The sequence below is a fragment of the Polistes canadensis genome, unplaced genomic scaffold, assembly GCF_001313835.1.
Source record: "Polistes canadensis isolate GaletaPanama2010 unplaced genomic scaffold, ASM131383v1 scaffold_29, whole genome shotgun sequence".
Taxonomy (NCBI): domain Eukaryota; kingdom Metazoa; phylum Arthropoda; class Insecta; order Hymenoptera; family Vespidae; genus Polistes; species Polistes canadensis.
The window spans coordinates 1,087,050-1,102,355 of NW_014569576.1; the positions used below are offsets into that span (position 1 = coordinate 1,087,050).

The window sequence follows — 15,306 nt, forward strand, 5'->3', positions numbered from 1 at the left end:
TGCTCTTCTTAAATACAAGATGATGATTACGCGATTAATGGGTGTCATCTATTTTTTTATAATCAATTGTTTTTTTTCTTCCTCTTTTTTTAATTTCCGATATATCATCCATACGAATCCCATTTACATGTATACTTCTCTCTCTCTCTCTCTCTCTCTCTCTCTCTCTCTCTCTCTCTCTTCCTTTCTCTTACTCTCTCTCTCGTATCAAACATCACTAAATCACGCAGGTTTATTCTCTTCTTTTCTGGTCCATTCATAAATTAACAAGCTCTCTCTCTCCTCTTCATCTCTTTTTTACGTTTACACACATATATACCCTAACTCATATTACAAACACACACGACATAATACTCATCCCCTTCACCCCACAAATATACATACATACATGCACACATACATACGTACATACAAACACACACACACACTCGTCATAAACGTGGACCCATATATGGTCGTCCACATTCTTTTCTTTCTTTCTTTCTTACTATTGTTACATAGTTGAATTATTATACGCTTTGTAAAAAACGGATCTATTATACATAAAGATATATTATTATATGTATATCACGTGCGCCATGGATCTCGAAACCTTTCCTGGCAATTTTGAATTTCGTTAATCGAAAAATATTTATATATATATATATGTTCATTTATATGTATAATATATGTATATGTATGTATATATTTTAACTGCGTACAATGTTCCATCTCTCTCTCTTTCTCTCTCTCTCTCTCTCTCTTTCCCTATCTCCTTGTCCTTATCGATAGAAACTTTTAAGAGGATAAAAAAAATACTCGTAAATATCGATCAATTTGTACGCTTGACTAGTATTGTTATAACTCGTAGAAAAAAAAAAAAAAAAAAGAAGAAATCAATTCTCAACAATGTCGTAAAAAAAAGAAAAAAGAAAAAAAAACTAAAAAGTTTCGTTTGAGCGGTATAGAGCTTGCTTGAGGAGGTGGGGTTAAAGGGGGGAAAAAGGATGTTTAATATAAAAATAAAACAAAATCGTAAAATCACTATTAATTACTATTACCGTTATTATCATCGTCCGATAAGTTAACGAGAACGAAACGATATTCGAAATTCGTGCCTGGAAGTATCTCGAGATCCGTGCTTTTGTATCACCCTGTATACAGGGCGCGCTGGTTACAATATATAATAGTTATTTGTTAATAATATTTAGTAGTAGAGCAGTAGTAGTAGTAGGTAACAACCTGTACGGAATGTACAGATTTTTTTTCCTTGTTTTTTTTTTTGGTTTCTTTTTTTTTCTCTTTTCTTTCCTTTGTTTAATTATTGTAAATTGTGTTCCCTGTTACGTTTACGCTTTACAAAAATGTGCATATTATTTATAAAAACGATGAGGTAGTACTTTCATACTTTTGGCAGAAAATGCGAGAGCCTGCTGTATGATTATTTTAAAATCATATCTCGCGCACGCTTTTACGGACGATTGGAAAACACTAATAAAGAATAATAATAAGAATATAATATAATAAAATACATATAGTATATTATTATAATATTAATAGTAGAGTAGAAAAAAGAAGAAAAAAAAAACAAATAATCTGCATTTATACACACATATATACATATATGTATGTACGTATGTATGTATCTATATATATGCACGTATATAATATGCTTTTATGTATATTATATTTCGTGTGTCTTTCCACGCTATATGTTTCTCTTATTTTCTTTGTTCTGTTGATTTTCAACGTTAAATAATTTTCTATCGTCTATTGTCTCTCTCTTTCTTTCTTTCTCTTTCTCTCTCATTCTTACTCTCTCTCTCTCTCACTCTCACACATTTTCTCTTTCTTTCTCTCATTCTCTTTCTTTCTCTGATAAACTTATGGTAGGCATATCGTTGTAAAATATAAATCTTTATAATGCTCTTTAGTTACTGTAACAAAAATATAATTGAGAAATAAACGACGATTTCTCATCGGTAGTAAAAATGAGAAAAATCTGTATATAAAGTTTGTAAAATACTGCAACAAGTAATATCGTGATGCCATCCTGACTAGGAGTATCTAAATATTAATAGATAATATTAAGCTATTGCGCATTGATCACAATCATATACAACCGGACATTAAAGTGCAGTTACTGTTTTCTCTTTCTTTCTTTCTTTCTTTCTTTCTTTCTTTCTTTCTTTCTTACTCTCTCTCTCTCTCTCTCTCTCTCTCTCTCTCTCTTTCTCTCTCTCCATCTCTTTTTCCTTTCTTCATGAGACCTTAAAATTTAAATCTAAGAGTATAATAATCGAGATACAAGAAGTTTGGTTCATTTTGTGTTTCCCGTATTTTCTATTTCTTTCTATTATTCTCTAATATTTCCTATTTACTGGTTCTATTGCTTTGGACAAAAGTCCATTATTTAAACATTGTAAATAAGTAACAAAGTTGTAGTTAAATTGTTATAGCACAAATTTATTGATAGATCGTTCTTTCTATGGGAAAGGGAAAATAGAATAAGGAAGCAACAAAAGCCTAACAATTGGTTTTTTTTTTATGAAAAAATTGTATTTTTACGAAAAAATTGAGATGGGTTCGGTTTAATTCCTTTTTTTTTTTTTTCTCTACAAATTAATAAGCATCAAAATTGTTCCTTTCTATTTCTTTTTTTTTCTTGTTTAATGCTTTATGATAATTGTTAAAAATTACTTTACTTTCCTTATTCCGATCGAAACCGTTCCCCATAAAAAGAACGAAATTACGTTTTATCGTGCTTTTAATCCGGTTTTAAATCGTACAAGACGGTTTCGCGTCCTAGAATCATAGTAATCTCATAAACTTTGCGTATAAAACTGTCAGCTGTACAAAAATCGTGTTTTCAATATTATTATGTTTATCCTGCATTAAAACGACTCGCAACCACCACCTCTCTTAGCGATATATCATAATCTCCATGGATAGTCGGTTGTTTTAATAATGATAAAACGGTGATATATAGTCATGGTGGCGGTGGTGGTTGTCGATCGATAATAATAATAATATTAATAATAATAATAATCAAAATAATTAATAATAATAATAATAATACTCTATATAATAATTAATAATAATAATAATAATAATAATAATAATAAACATACTCTATAATAATTAATAATAATAATAATAATAATAATTAATAAAGTCTCGTATATGATCTTGTAGCAAATAATAAAAAAGAAGAAGTAAAAAGAGGGAAACGCGATTAAAAAACGAAATGCATTAGCGTTCTCTAGTTGGGTTTAAAGCGTAAAAAAAATGAACAAAAAAAGAAAAAAAGACACGTTTCTACTATTTCAGTTTTGTTTTGGCACAGCGCGCGTGAAATGACTACTGAACGTAACTAACGTACGGATTGTATTATGTATGTATTATTAATGTATACTATTCATTATATCACCCGTTTGTTCTGTAAATATGCGTATGCGTGTAGGTATGGCTATCTGTGTATAAATATCGATCATACTATGCTCGACTCGATTTCTTTAACAGCAATAAATATAGTACCAGAGCATCTGCATTGAAAAAGTAGTTAACAGCTTTGCGTTATTATTTGTGGTAATAATAATAATAATAATAATAATAATAATAATAATAATAATAATAATAATAATAATAATAATAATAAAAGCGATTATATCATCTTCTTTCTCTTTATCTATCATTCTCTTTTATGTAACACGTTTGAACTATGAAAAAAAGAAATAAAAAACAAAAAAAAAAATTGTTTAAAAAAAAAAACAAGAATATATAGAAAAACAAAAATATAGTATAGTAGCGAGCGATGGTCGTTTATTTTCCTCTTTCTCGATCATTCTTATTATTTCGGTATATATTTCCTATATACTTTTTCACCTTCCCCCTACCCCCTAATGTTCTTCAACAATCTTTCGCGAATGATAGAAAAAAAAAGAAAGTTGATCAACCATCATGGTTTCTATCTCGTCCGCTATTATTTCTTTTTTTTTTTTGTTTATTTTTATTTGTCCCTTGTTTCTATTTAATCTGTAAATCGGCATCCATCAACTATGAAAACGTTTCGTCTAGTTCAACATATATCTATGTATATTTAAAACATATGTAATGTGTATGACATTATTATTTTACCTGAGTTTTGCGTTTTCAATCCTATGACTATTTCCGTTTTGCATTTATCATCGATATATTATTATTATACTATTTAATTCGCGCGTTTTATTTTTACTATTTTTATTCATGTATTTATTATTAACGTTTGTGCTTTGTTTATATCCATTATTTAACTATTTCTTTCATCATCATTGCTTATTATCGTCTATTTCATTTAATAATCACTTAGCATTTTCTCATTTAATAGTTATATAGGTAATTATAGTCACTAGACGACCGTTGCACTTTCATTGACTAGTTTTGTGATTCGGCGTTCCCTTTTCTAACTTTTCTCCTTCCTTACTCATCATACCACATACATAATCCCTCGTTTCATTCTAAATAACTCTTGCTCTCTCTCTCTCTCTCTCTCTCTTTCTCTCTTTCTCTTTCTCTCTCTCTCTCTCTCTCTCTCTCTGCATTTTCTCATTCGTATACACAACCAACATACATACTCTCTTCTTTTTCTTTTTATCTATCATACGCACCGTATTATTTTACTTCTTTCTATTCATATTTTCCTCCTTTTGTTTTTTCTTATTTATTTATTTATTTATTCATTTTCTTCTTCTCTTCTTCTTCTTTTTCTTCTTCTTTTTCTTTTTTTTAATAATCGTAAATTCTAATACGACGGCAGCTTTTTGTTTTCCCTATTATTCCACTCATATTCAGAGTTCGCGACGTACACATTTATTATTTTTTCAGAAAGATCCACCCAAGAGGCACCACGGTGATCGAAAAAGAAAAAGGAATAAAAAAAAAACACAAAAAAAAATGCAATGACAGTTCTTCATTTTGCAAAATTAAACAGGATGATCGAATTCGAACGGATTCGACGAACAAAAACAACACAAAAAAAAATATAGTATCTCTCTTCTTATTTTCATTGAGAATAAAATTAATAAAAATCTTAGGAAACAAAAAAAAACAAAAAATAAAAGAAAAGAACAAACAAATGAAATAAAAAAAAAATTAGTTCAATAGTATTCCAAGACCGCAGTGCATCTTACGAATCTTTCAGAAAACTGCGAGTCCTTAACCTGACCTTAAAACTCCTTAAAATCGGTCTACGATGATAGTAGTAGTAGTAGTAGTAGTAGTAGTAGAACGATGATCCCAGGTAGATAACAATGACGATGATGGGCAACGTTGACGTAACTGTTTTCGAACGATCTTTGATTCAGAATAAAACGGCAGCCTTGTTGAGAATAGTTTTCTCGTTAAATCGTCGAACAAAATGGAAAATAAAAAGTGAACCCGCGCAAGAAAAGAAAAAGAAAAAGACTTAAAATAAAACAAGAACAACAAGAGAAAAAATCAACTGAAAAATGTCGAAACGATCTTCGACAAAAATTGGCAATGTTTTTGACGAATTGCCAAAAAGAAATGGGAGGGGTGGGGGTGGGGGCGGAGGAAAAAGAAAAGAAAAATGGATTGAATTATGAAATTAATTGGCCATCATCCGTGAATGATTTGTTCCTTTTCTTCTTCTTCTTCTTCTTCTTCTTCTTCTTCTTCTTCTTCTTCTTCTTCTTCTTCTTCTTCTTCTTCTTCTTCTTCTTCTTCTTCTTCTTCNCTTCTTCTTCTTCTTCTTCTTCTTCTTCTTCTTCTTCTTCTTCTTCTTCTTCTTCTTCTTCTTCTTCTTCTTCTTCTTCTTCTTCTTCTTCTTCATCATCATCATCATCTTCATCATTTTCCTCTTCTACTACTACTAACTGATTTTTTTGTTGAATAAACTCTGTTGGAACATCTTCTTACTACAGCGTTTTTACCGATCAAGAGATAAGGGACGGTATTCGAGTCGAACGTCGAAGGGTTGTGATGTGGAGAGAACTATTATAAAGCTCCCCCCCTCTACCTCCACCTCTTCCTCCTTCCTCATATCCTTCTTCGTTTCTTCGTGTAGCATAAAGTCCGAGAGAAAAAAAAAGTTTCGGTGGTATCGATAATATTTCATTCCCGTTCCCTTTTCCTTCGATATCTTGGTGGTGCAGTCACGAAATCACGAAGAAAATAATAAGGACGAAGATTAGGGTAACAACCATGATGATGATGATGACGACGACGATGACGACGACGACGACAATAATGATGATGTAGATTATTACGACGGCGATGATGATAAGAAGGTCAAGGATAATGTTGTTACTGTTGCACGGAATCGGGGACCGAATGATTCGTTTGTTGAAAAACTTTTAAATTCATCTCAGCTTTGTGTTCCCGTGCTATATGCCGTCGCACAGTGTTGTTTCTCGTGAACGTTCGCGTACAATATGGACAATGTACTCTAATTCCCTGATGACGTTGCCGTATGTGAGCACGCAAATTCGTCTCGTAACCGTACAATTTCTCGCAATATGGACACTTCAATTTTTTACCTGCGAACAAAAATAACAAAAGGAATATATAATTATGATGGTGATCACAAAATCTTACAACGGGGATTATTAAGAAATATAAAATCAACGATTAATTATATAATACAATAAGGTATTAAAACGTTTTAGAAAAGAAAACGAATAAACAAATTCGTTGTTAACGTATTAACAAATATCAAATGATGTGATCAAGTATCAATTGGATATAATATAGTGTTTTCGATAAAACTTAGCTACCTTTTTGTCAGATAATTTGATATGATTATTAGAGACGATCAAATATTAGATCTAATTTAGAGATTTAATTGAGCCGTTCATTGAACAAATCGATTAACTCCATAAAACAAATAGTGAGAAAATGCGATGAAATAATGTCTATTGGTTTTTAAAATTTCTTTTATAATATATATTCAAATAAATTTAGTAGAAAAAAAAGAGAAAAAAGCGCTTGCTAATGCATTTGAATTGCATTACTGCAACAATTTTCATTACAGTACGGAGGTAATCAAAATGACATCTGAAATAAATGATTTATTATTCAGTGGTTAAAAAACAATATTGTTGTTTAATGATGTCAAACCTTTTACCTTTGGGAAAATATATATAAATATAAAAAGTTATGATTATACCATATATAAGTGCTTTTACACTTATTAAATGAAAGATTTTTCAAAAAGTGGAGTTAATCGATTGTGCAATGAACAACAGTTCAATTATGATCGTACAAAAAAATTACTCAGAGATTTTATTTTATTATAATATATATTTTGTTTTGTTTTAAATGAATTCATTTTCGTAGGATTATGCAATTTATTAAAGAGAAAATAATCATAGCCAGCACGTATGTTATACGTTAAAATAAAGATAGATCGTGTGGCGTATTGAAAATGCAAGAGTTACGTAACATCCCTCTCTTCCTCTCTTTTACTTCGCCGATTATATTTTTTTAGCCTGATGGTAGCGCGCGCACGCTTCGCCATTAGTCCCTTCAATAAAAAGAAGAAGAAAACAAAGTCAACTACACTACGACGAAGGAAGGAACGGTTCACGGTAGAACATCAGGCCAATGCCTTCTGGAGATTGTCGGCACGTGCAAGGCCATCCAATGAACAACAAGCTTCCCCATATCGAGAGGACGATTAACTCGCATTCTTTTCGAACCTCACCATTCACGAGGAAGAGAATCCATTCTGATCATCATCATCATCATCATCATCCTCCTGTTCCTCCTCTGTTCTCTCTATTTTTTGCTACGCGGAACCTATCGTTAGAAACTAACGTCCTGAAAACTACTGACCGTTACTGTTTCCAACACCCTTCCTGTTTCTTTCGACATTCTTAAATAAGCGAAGTAAAAAAAAAAATACAAACAAAAAAACAAACAATCAAACACAAGTATAGAACTTAAACGTAGTGGTGTTTATTAATTAATTCATTCGAAAATTCAATATTCGATTATTTCGTTAGAAATTCGTATGAGATGATTTATTGGACGAATTGTTAAAAAAAAAATTGGTTTTATTTTTTAAATAATAATTTATTTATTCCTAAACGATTAGATAGAATTATCAATTATTGATCACTTTTTTTCAACGATTCGAATTAAAAATTGCAATTGTATAATATTTAATTAATATCATTTCTCTATTCGATTTTTATACACAACGATAGAATTGTTATTTTCGAGGAATAGTAAAAAAAAAAGTTAAGAGAAGAAAAATATTGGATAGATCGATAGATTATCGATTGCGTCGAAAGTAGTAACACGATGTTATCATCGCAAGAAAGAGCTGAAACGAAGAAAACAAAAGTATAGGGTTGGCTAGCACGCTAAAATGTTGTAAAACGTGGGGTCCTCGAAAGTCGTTACGAGCACCATCTCCCACCACCCTCGTCACCACCACCACCACCACCTCCACCACCATCACCACTACTACCACCACATGCAACGCATAAATAATCGTGGGCGTGAAAGGCGCGTGCGTGTACGCGTTTATTATACGTCGTGCGAACACGGCAGGTTGCGCTGAAGACTATTATAGTAGGTTGCCGATAAGAAATAGTACGTCGTTTTCTTTCTTTTTTACTCTTTCTCTCTCGTTCAAAAAAAAAAAGGGAGAGGGAAATAGCACGATATATTCACTTGGAAATTTCGATTCGATCTCGTATATCTCGGGATGCTATCAAACACGTAATGCAAAAATAAGGAGAATGGTAAGCCAAAAATAGTTAAGAACGCGAGTAGAATCGTAGGCGTTACTAAAAAAAAAAAAAAAAAATATATACACATATATATTCGAATGTTATATCAAATAAATGGAGACTAATATGAAATATTTTAATCAACGAAATCTCTCTGATGATATAAATATTATTTACAAAAAGGAAAAAAGAAAAAAAAGATTAGATTTTTCATTAATCTCATTATGGAATATAATTGATAGTTGAGAAATATTTCCTAACGGATTCCGTCGAATATAAAAAAAAAAAAACAAATTCGCGCGCGGGTACGCGTATATAAATTTGTTGGCATATAATTATAATAATAATAATAAAAATAATATAATGCGCTGCGCGCGAGCGCCCGTTTGTATGTGGGTACTTTTAAAAAACACGCGGAACCGCGCGCGGCGTTCTTCTCTGGCTTTTCGGCGGATAGCACCTAAAAATAGAAGCCGGGCATCCTAGAAAAAGTAAACGGGGTCGCGGTGACGGCGGGCCTCGGTTTCGTGCAGCTGACTATGAAATTCACAAAGGATCCTCAACTAGGGGGGGCACAAGGGGGGGAGGAACAAAGAGCGGGATCCGTGAAGAAGACGAGGCGCGCGTGAAACAGAGAAGAGAAAAGAGAGAGAGAGAGAGAGAGAGAGAGAGAGAGAGAGAGAGATAAAGAAAAAAGAAAGAAAGAGAATGCCTGAGACAAAGGCACAAGGAAGAAAAAGATAGAACGTGTGCGTTTGTGTATGTGTGTGTGTGTGTATGTTTCCACGGGATGAGAAAAAGAAAGACAGATATAGCCGCGGGGTTAGATACGCCCCTGAGAGACATGCAGAAACGCAAAACGATGCCGAAAGGCTCAGGAAGCGAAAATGATCGCTTCCGAGAAAGGCACCCGCCGCCATCTGCTTTGCCTAGAAATCACTTGATTTCGAGACATTCGCCTATGTATCGATCATTATCGTATTATCATTTCTGTTGAAAATTTTTAAGTCAATTACTTGGACATATATTACCGAAAAATATTTCACACGATAATAATAATAATAATATTTAATTATATATTGATGATTTTGATTTTATTTCATTTGAATTTTATTATACCGACGTTATAATCCATATACTCTTAACGATTTGAAAATACATTATAAATATATGTTTATAAGATATGATGATCGATGAATTGACATTAGAAAAAGAAAGAGAAAAAAAGATAAAATATTATTCGATGGGATATATTCGCAATTCTTGCTGTTCGATTTTTTTCTTTGCGGAATTGTGCGTGTTTGACCGAAGGGATCGAAGGAAAAAGCCTTTAGAACCTGGGCCTCGATGAAGTAGTAGTGTGTTGTGTAGTTGGTAGAGAGGGGAGAAAATGGAAAGGTTAAGTTACGAAACGCAGCAACTTCCAAGGTCTCTCCCACTCTTCACTTGGATTATAACTATGACGACGATCTGACCCTTTTCCCTTTTCAAACTGAATAGAGATAGAATAACGTAAAGACGAAACGCACCGACGTGTATCTATAATATAGATGAGATGTTCAATTACATTGTTGTTACTATTATTATTATTATTATTACACTTGTTATTGCTGTTATATAAACACAGTAGAGAAGTATACAGGGAAACTTAATGAATTTTTACAATTATATCGTGGAAACATAACGATTTTGTATAAATATTTCTTACAATAAATATAGGTACGTCTTTGAAGATATTCAATTCTTATCCAAAATTAGGAAGAGTCTTCTTGGTAATACGAATAGTAGTAAATGAGCTATATAATTATCAATACAATTCAAATTTATTGTCAAACAAATAAATCTAAACTAACAATCCTTTAAGAAATAATGTTACGACCTATTTTAATGAAAATTCTACTAAATCTAGATGATACGTTAGCCTTAGATCAAACCACAACGGGAATGTTTCTTTTTCTTTTTTTTTCCTCCGTTAGAAAAAGAAATCTAGAAGAAAATATAGAAGAAGAAGAAGAAGAAGATAAAGACGAGGAGAAGGAGGATGAAGACGAAAAAGAAGGAAGAGAAAGAGGGGAGGGAGTCGCGAGTGGCAGATCGTGGATCGAGGAAAGACCTTGACACATTTTGTTCAGTGGCGCCAAATTGGTCGTCGAGCAGGCCGGCCTATCATAAGAAATATAAGAAAGAGTCGAAAGGGAAGAGATGAGAAGGAGGAATAGTAGTAATAGTAGTAGTAGTAGTAGTAGTTACTCTAAAGAAAACTTAAACTACGTGTTACTATAGATAACCATAGCTAAACAATCTGTTCGATTTAAGAAACAAACGATAATACTATGCTCTTTTGATATCTACCTCTACATTTAAATATTCTACCCACGTTGGTCGTTGTTTTTGCACGTTGTTATTTTTAGGGTTCTAAAAAAATTTTCTAGACAAAAATTCCGTTCATTTTAACACGAAGGTTTTATGCTGTTGATATAATAAAGACATTATTTGTTAGCGATACTTTAAGTTCCACTAATTCTTTGTACAGCCTACTATTATACTACCACGCATGAAAACACAACATTAATTAAAATTCACGGAATATTTTCATGGGAGGACGTCAGGTACATGGAAAACGGCGTAGTTATAAGGGGTTGGAGTACAAATGAAAGAGAAAGAGATACAGGAAAAAGAGGCAAAGGACGAGGAGAGGAAAATCAATGTCAGGCCAGCAGCGTGTGCGTTGCAGCCCAAAATCAAGGGAGAAGAGCCCTAGGCCCTCCTCTCTCCTATCCCTCTTATTTGGAATATATACTACTACAGAGTGAGAAGAGAAGAGCCCCTGGTCGATTCGCGGCTGCAAGGGATGCCAACCCTCTTCCGAGCGAGCAAAGGAAGAGAGAAGACTATCCAGGGGAAACCATAACCTGCACAACGGTCCACTTTAGAGACATTTCTCTCAATTCAAGATGTCCGCTAAGAATCCTTTATGCGGTTTTGCCTTGATATATACGTGAAATTACGATAAATCTTCAAATAATTTACAAGATCGTCAATATATTTGTTAATAAAATCAATTTATATCACCATCTCGTACAAAGATTTGTTTTTCTTTTTTTTTTTTTCTTTTCGAAGAGAAAAATTCTTATTACGGTCAAAAGATGGAGAGAGGAAAGAAGTAGAAGAAACATATAATTTAATCTTTATTGCTGCTATTGTTGATAAAAAAAAAAAAAAAAGAAAAGAAAAAGTAGAAACGTCGTTTTTATTAAAAATAATGCGAAAAATTCATTTATTCGTCAGAAAAGATATTGTTTTGTTCGTAAAAGTCGTCGTTTCTTCTGAAAATTTACGAGCTCTTGTTTCTTTCCTAAGAATGAAGGACCACCCACCCCATCCAAATAAATGATGATGGTTTCCCGACAAAAGCTCTCGAAAAATTTTCGAACGCGGGACGAGTGATCACCGCGAAGTGGATTGGAGGACGTGTATTATAATATTCGGTTCTCACAACGTAGTATGTCACGCATACGAACGTATTATTCTACGTAGAATTATATGATGTGTAGTGTGTTACACAGTAGGCGCACGTACATACATACATACATACACAGACGGTTAAGCAACACACATTTACACACTTACGTAAGCAAACGCGACGACGACGGTCGACGAGAAACACGCAAACCTTGTGCGTCGTCATCGTCGTAGTCGTCGTTGTCCACGAAGAACTTTTGGCGGCACGTGCACCTACACAAATGCGTCGGCTGTTGCACGAACACAACCGACACGCATCCGTGTGCACGCACGCATTCGTTTATTGATTGGTGCGTGCTGCTCTCTCTACTCGCAGGAGCGTTTAAGCATTTTCGGGTACCCAGCGCCACGTCGACCAATCAAAGTGAAATTTGCCAGAAAAGCCAAGTTTAACCCACCCACCCTCTCCTAACATCTCTCTCTCTCCCCCCCCCAACCGATTGATTTTCTAAACGAATTTGCATTCGTCGTTTTTCTCTTTCCGTAAACTAATTTTATTTTACACGTATCTTTGGCGCGTTACGACAACAAATCAGTCGAAAGTAATGTCAATTTTTTTTTGTTTTCTTTCGAAAAAATATTACGAAATGCTATTGGATCTCCTCCCTGTTCTCCAATATACAAAAGATTATTGATGATAATATTATTGATTTTGGTTACTACGTAAGAACGTTCAAATCCAATTTTCACACATAGTATTAAAGTAGAAATTATTTCATTAGTGTATAAATTGAAAAATACAAGATAGTGAGAGAGATAGTCTAAGAGAAATTGAATTGTCTTCTATTTCTTATAGTTAAATTAAAACAACTCCCCGCTAGCGTCGTCTGACATGAGCTTTTCTATCCCCTACCATTACCACTTTCCAAAAAAACGTGTCCTGTGCTCTACACGCAGGTGGCGCTACCATTCGAGAGCGTCCAGAAACTTCCGCAATGAGCCGTAAAAAGCAAGAACAAAAAAAGAAAAAAAAGAAAAAGAACACTTAGGCATAAATGTGTATGAGAGAAAGAGAGAGAGAGAGAGAGAGAGAGAATACGCCCACGAGATGCAGCATTTCGATAAGGGAAGAGACATACTCTCTCTCTTTCTCTCTCTTTCTCGTTGTGGTTGCCGTGTTTCTTTCCTTTGTGCAGGAAAATACGAAAGTAGAAAGAGAAAGAGAAAGGAGAGAGAAAGAAAGAAAGAAAGAGATGAATAGTACGATGGAAGGCTCCGAAAGGGGTGGAAAGAACAGGATGAGAGGTAGGTAGAGGAGGAGGGTTCCTGAATTTTCAGGGAAGATAGCGTTACGCATTGTGCATGGGAGGGTGGTAGTAGCACCGGGCTAACGCGCCTCTCCGTTGTTTTATTCTGACTTGTCGAGCCGAGGAGTATGGTAATAAAGCTCAGAGGGACCACCACCCCCCTCGGCTATGTCCCCCTCTTTTCTCTCTTCCTTTTTCCCTCTAAAAGCGTTTCCTTTCGGTGAAAAAAAAAGAAAGAGAGAGAGAGAGAGAAAGAGAAGGAGAAAGGAAAGAGGATTAAAAAAAATTAAAAAAAAAAAACAGGCAAGAAAAGATCTCTTCTCTCCTGTCTCCACTTTTTCGTGCCCACCCACCTTTCCATACTATCCACTCACCCTTGTGAATATTTTCGATTTTGCAACAACCGTGTTTCTTTCCTTTGATCGTGAATAGTTCATAATTTGTCCATATAATGGTCATCGTAGGACGAAAAAAAGCTTTTAGAGATTTTAATAATGGTAATAAATTATTATTCGCGACAAGTACACCGGAACACGGTAGACGACACATAGATTGGAATATCCGGCCGGCCAGCCGGCTGGCCGGCGTAAAGCACACGGGTTCTCCTACTCGTTCGTAAGGTATGCTGCATTTGGAAGCGTTCAAAACAGAGGGAACATACATTCTATATAATTCGGCATCGACGGATACGTATAATAGTGACCCTGACATAGAACGTTTATATACCGTGGTCGGTGCTTTTTAGTTAGTGTTATTTTCAAATCGCACACGCGTATCCCAATTACATATTAAATCGACAACTTCGCATATCCGTGTTCCGTTTATCTATTAACATAAATATGCATACGCATACATACGCGCGCGCACGCATACACATACACACACACGCGCGTACACGTGTCGCGAAAGCTGAAATATTTCATGATTGTTTAAAAATAAAAAAAGAAAAAAAAAAAAGTAACTCGATTAGAAGATCGAACGATCTAATCGTTGCACGAGATAACAATTTTTTGGAGAAATTATCACATTACCGTGTATGTTAAGTATTATGTATGTTTAACATACGTATTTTTAGATTACATACGATTAAACAAATAAAAAGAGAAAAAAGAAAAAGAAAAAAAAAAAAAGAAAAAAAAAAGAGAAAAACAGACGGAAATAGCTGTGTAGCGAAAAAAATATGAACGTGCAAATACGCATGGCTTTATCAGCTCTTTGGTCGCATGAGTTGGCCCTCTGACGGTGTTATCATAAATTATTTCGTGACCCGAATTCGGCATTGCATGAACAACAGCCTAGACTCTATCGTATCCGGCCACCATACCCACTGTCACTAACTCCACCTCCTCTTCTAACGGTTAACGACGACACTAACGTTTCGAATGTGTATATATATACGTGGTGCGTGTCAGCGTCCGTCGTCAAATATACAAACGCCCAAAAACACGCACCCAACGTGAGTTACAAACGGCCTGGCGTAAGTAAGTACTCGCGCGAACAAAAACGAAAGACCGCGTTTAGTTTGGTATTTGGTTATTTATTACAGGCTGATCCAAAAAAAAAGGAAAATTTCTATTAATTTTTATCAAAAAAAAAAAAAAAAAAAAAGAATAAATACACTGAGTCAATTGTTTATCTCTAATAAGACCTTATCCATTTTATCAAATCCGATATTATTACTGATAAAAAAAAAAAGAAGAGAGAAAAAGAGAAAGAAACGAAGGACAACATTATTCGAACGTTTTTCAGATCCAATCCAATACTTTTATTTTCACCGAAAAAAAAATCGTGATATCTAATATGAATCGGTCTGTACGAAA

At 33.9% G+C, this 15,306-nt stretch overlaps 1 protein-coding gene across 1 annotated transcript in view; it reads right to left on the reverse strand.

The window, feature by feature from the left end:
- Positions 1–5,795: 5,795 nt before the first annotated feature.
- The window catches only part of LOC106784071 (protein abrupt), a 34,150-nt gene continuing 24,639 nt past the window's right edge, over positions 5,796–15,306 (reverse strand). The window contains exon 7 of the mRNA XM_014743189.1: positions 5,796–6,515. Coding sequence (XP_014598675.1) covers positions 6,283–6,515 — 233 coding nt within the window. The 3' untranslated portion in view covers positions 5,796–6,282. The remainder of the gene's footprint in view (positions 6,516–15,306) is intronic.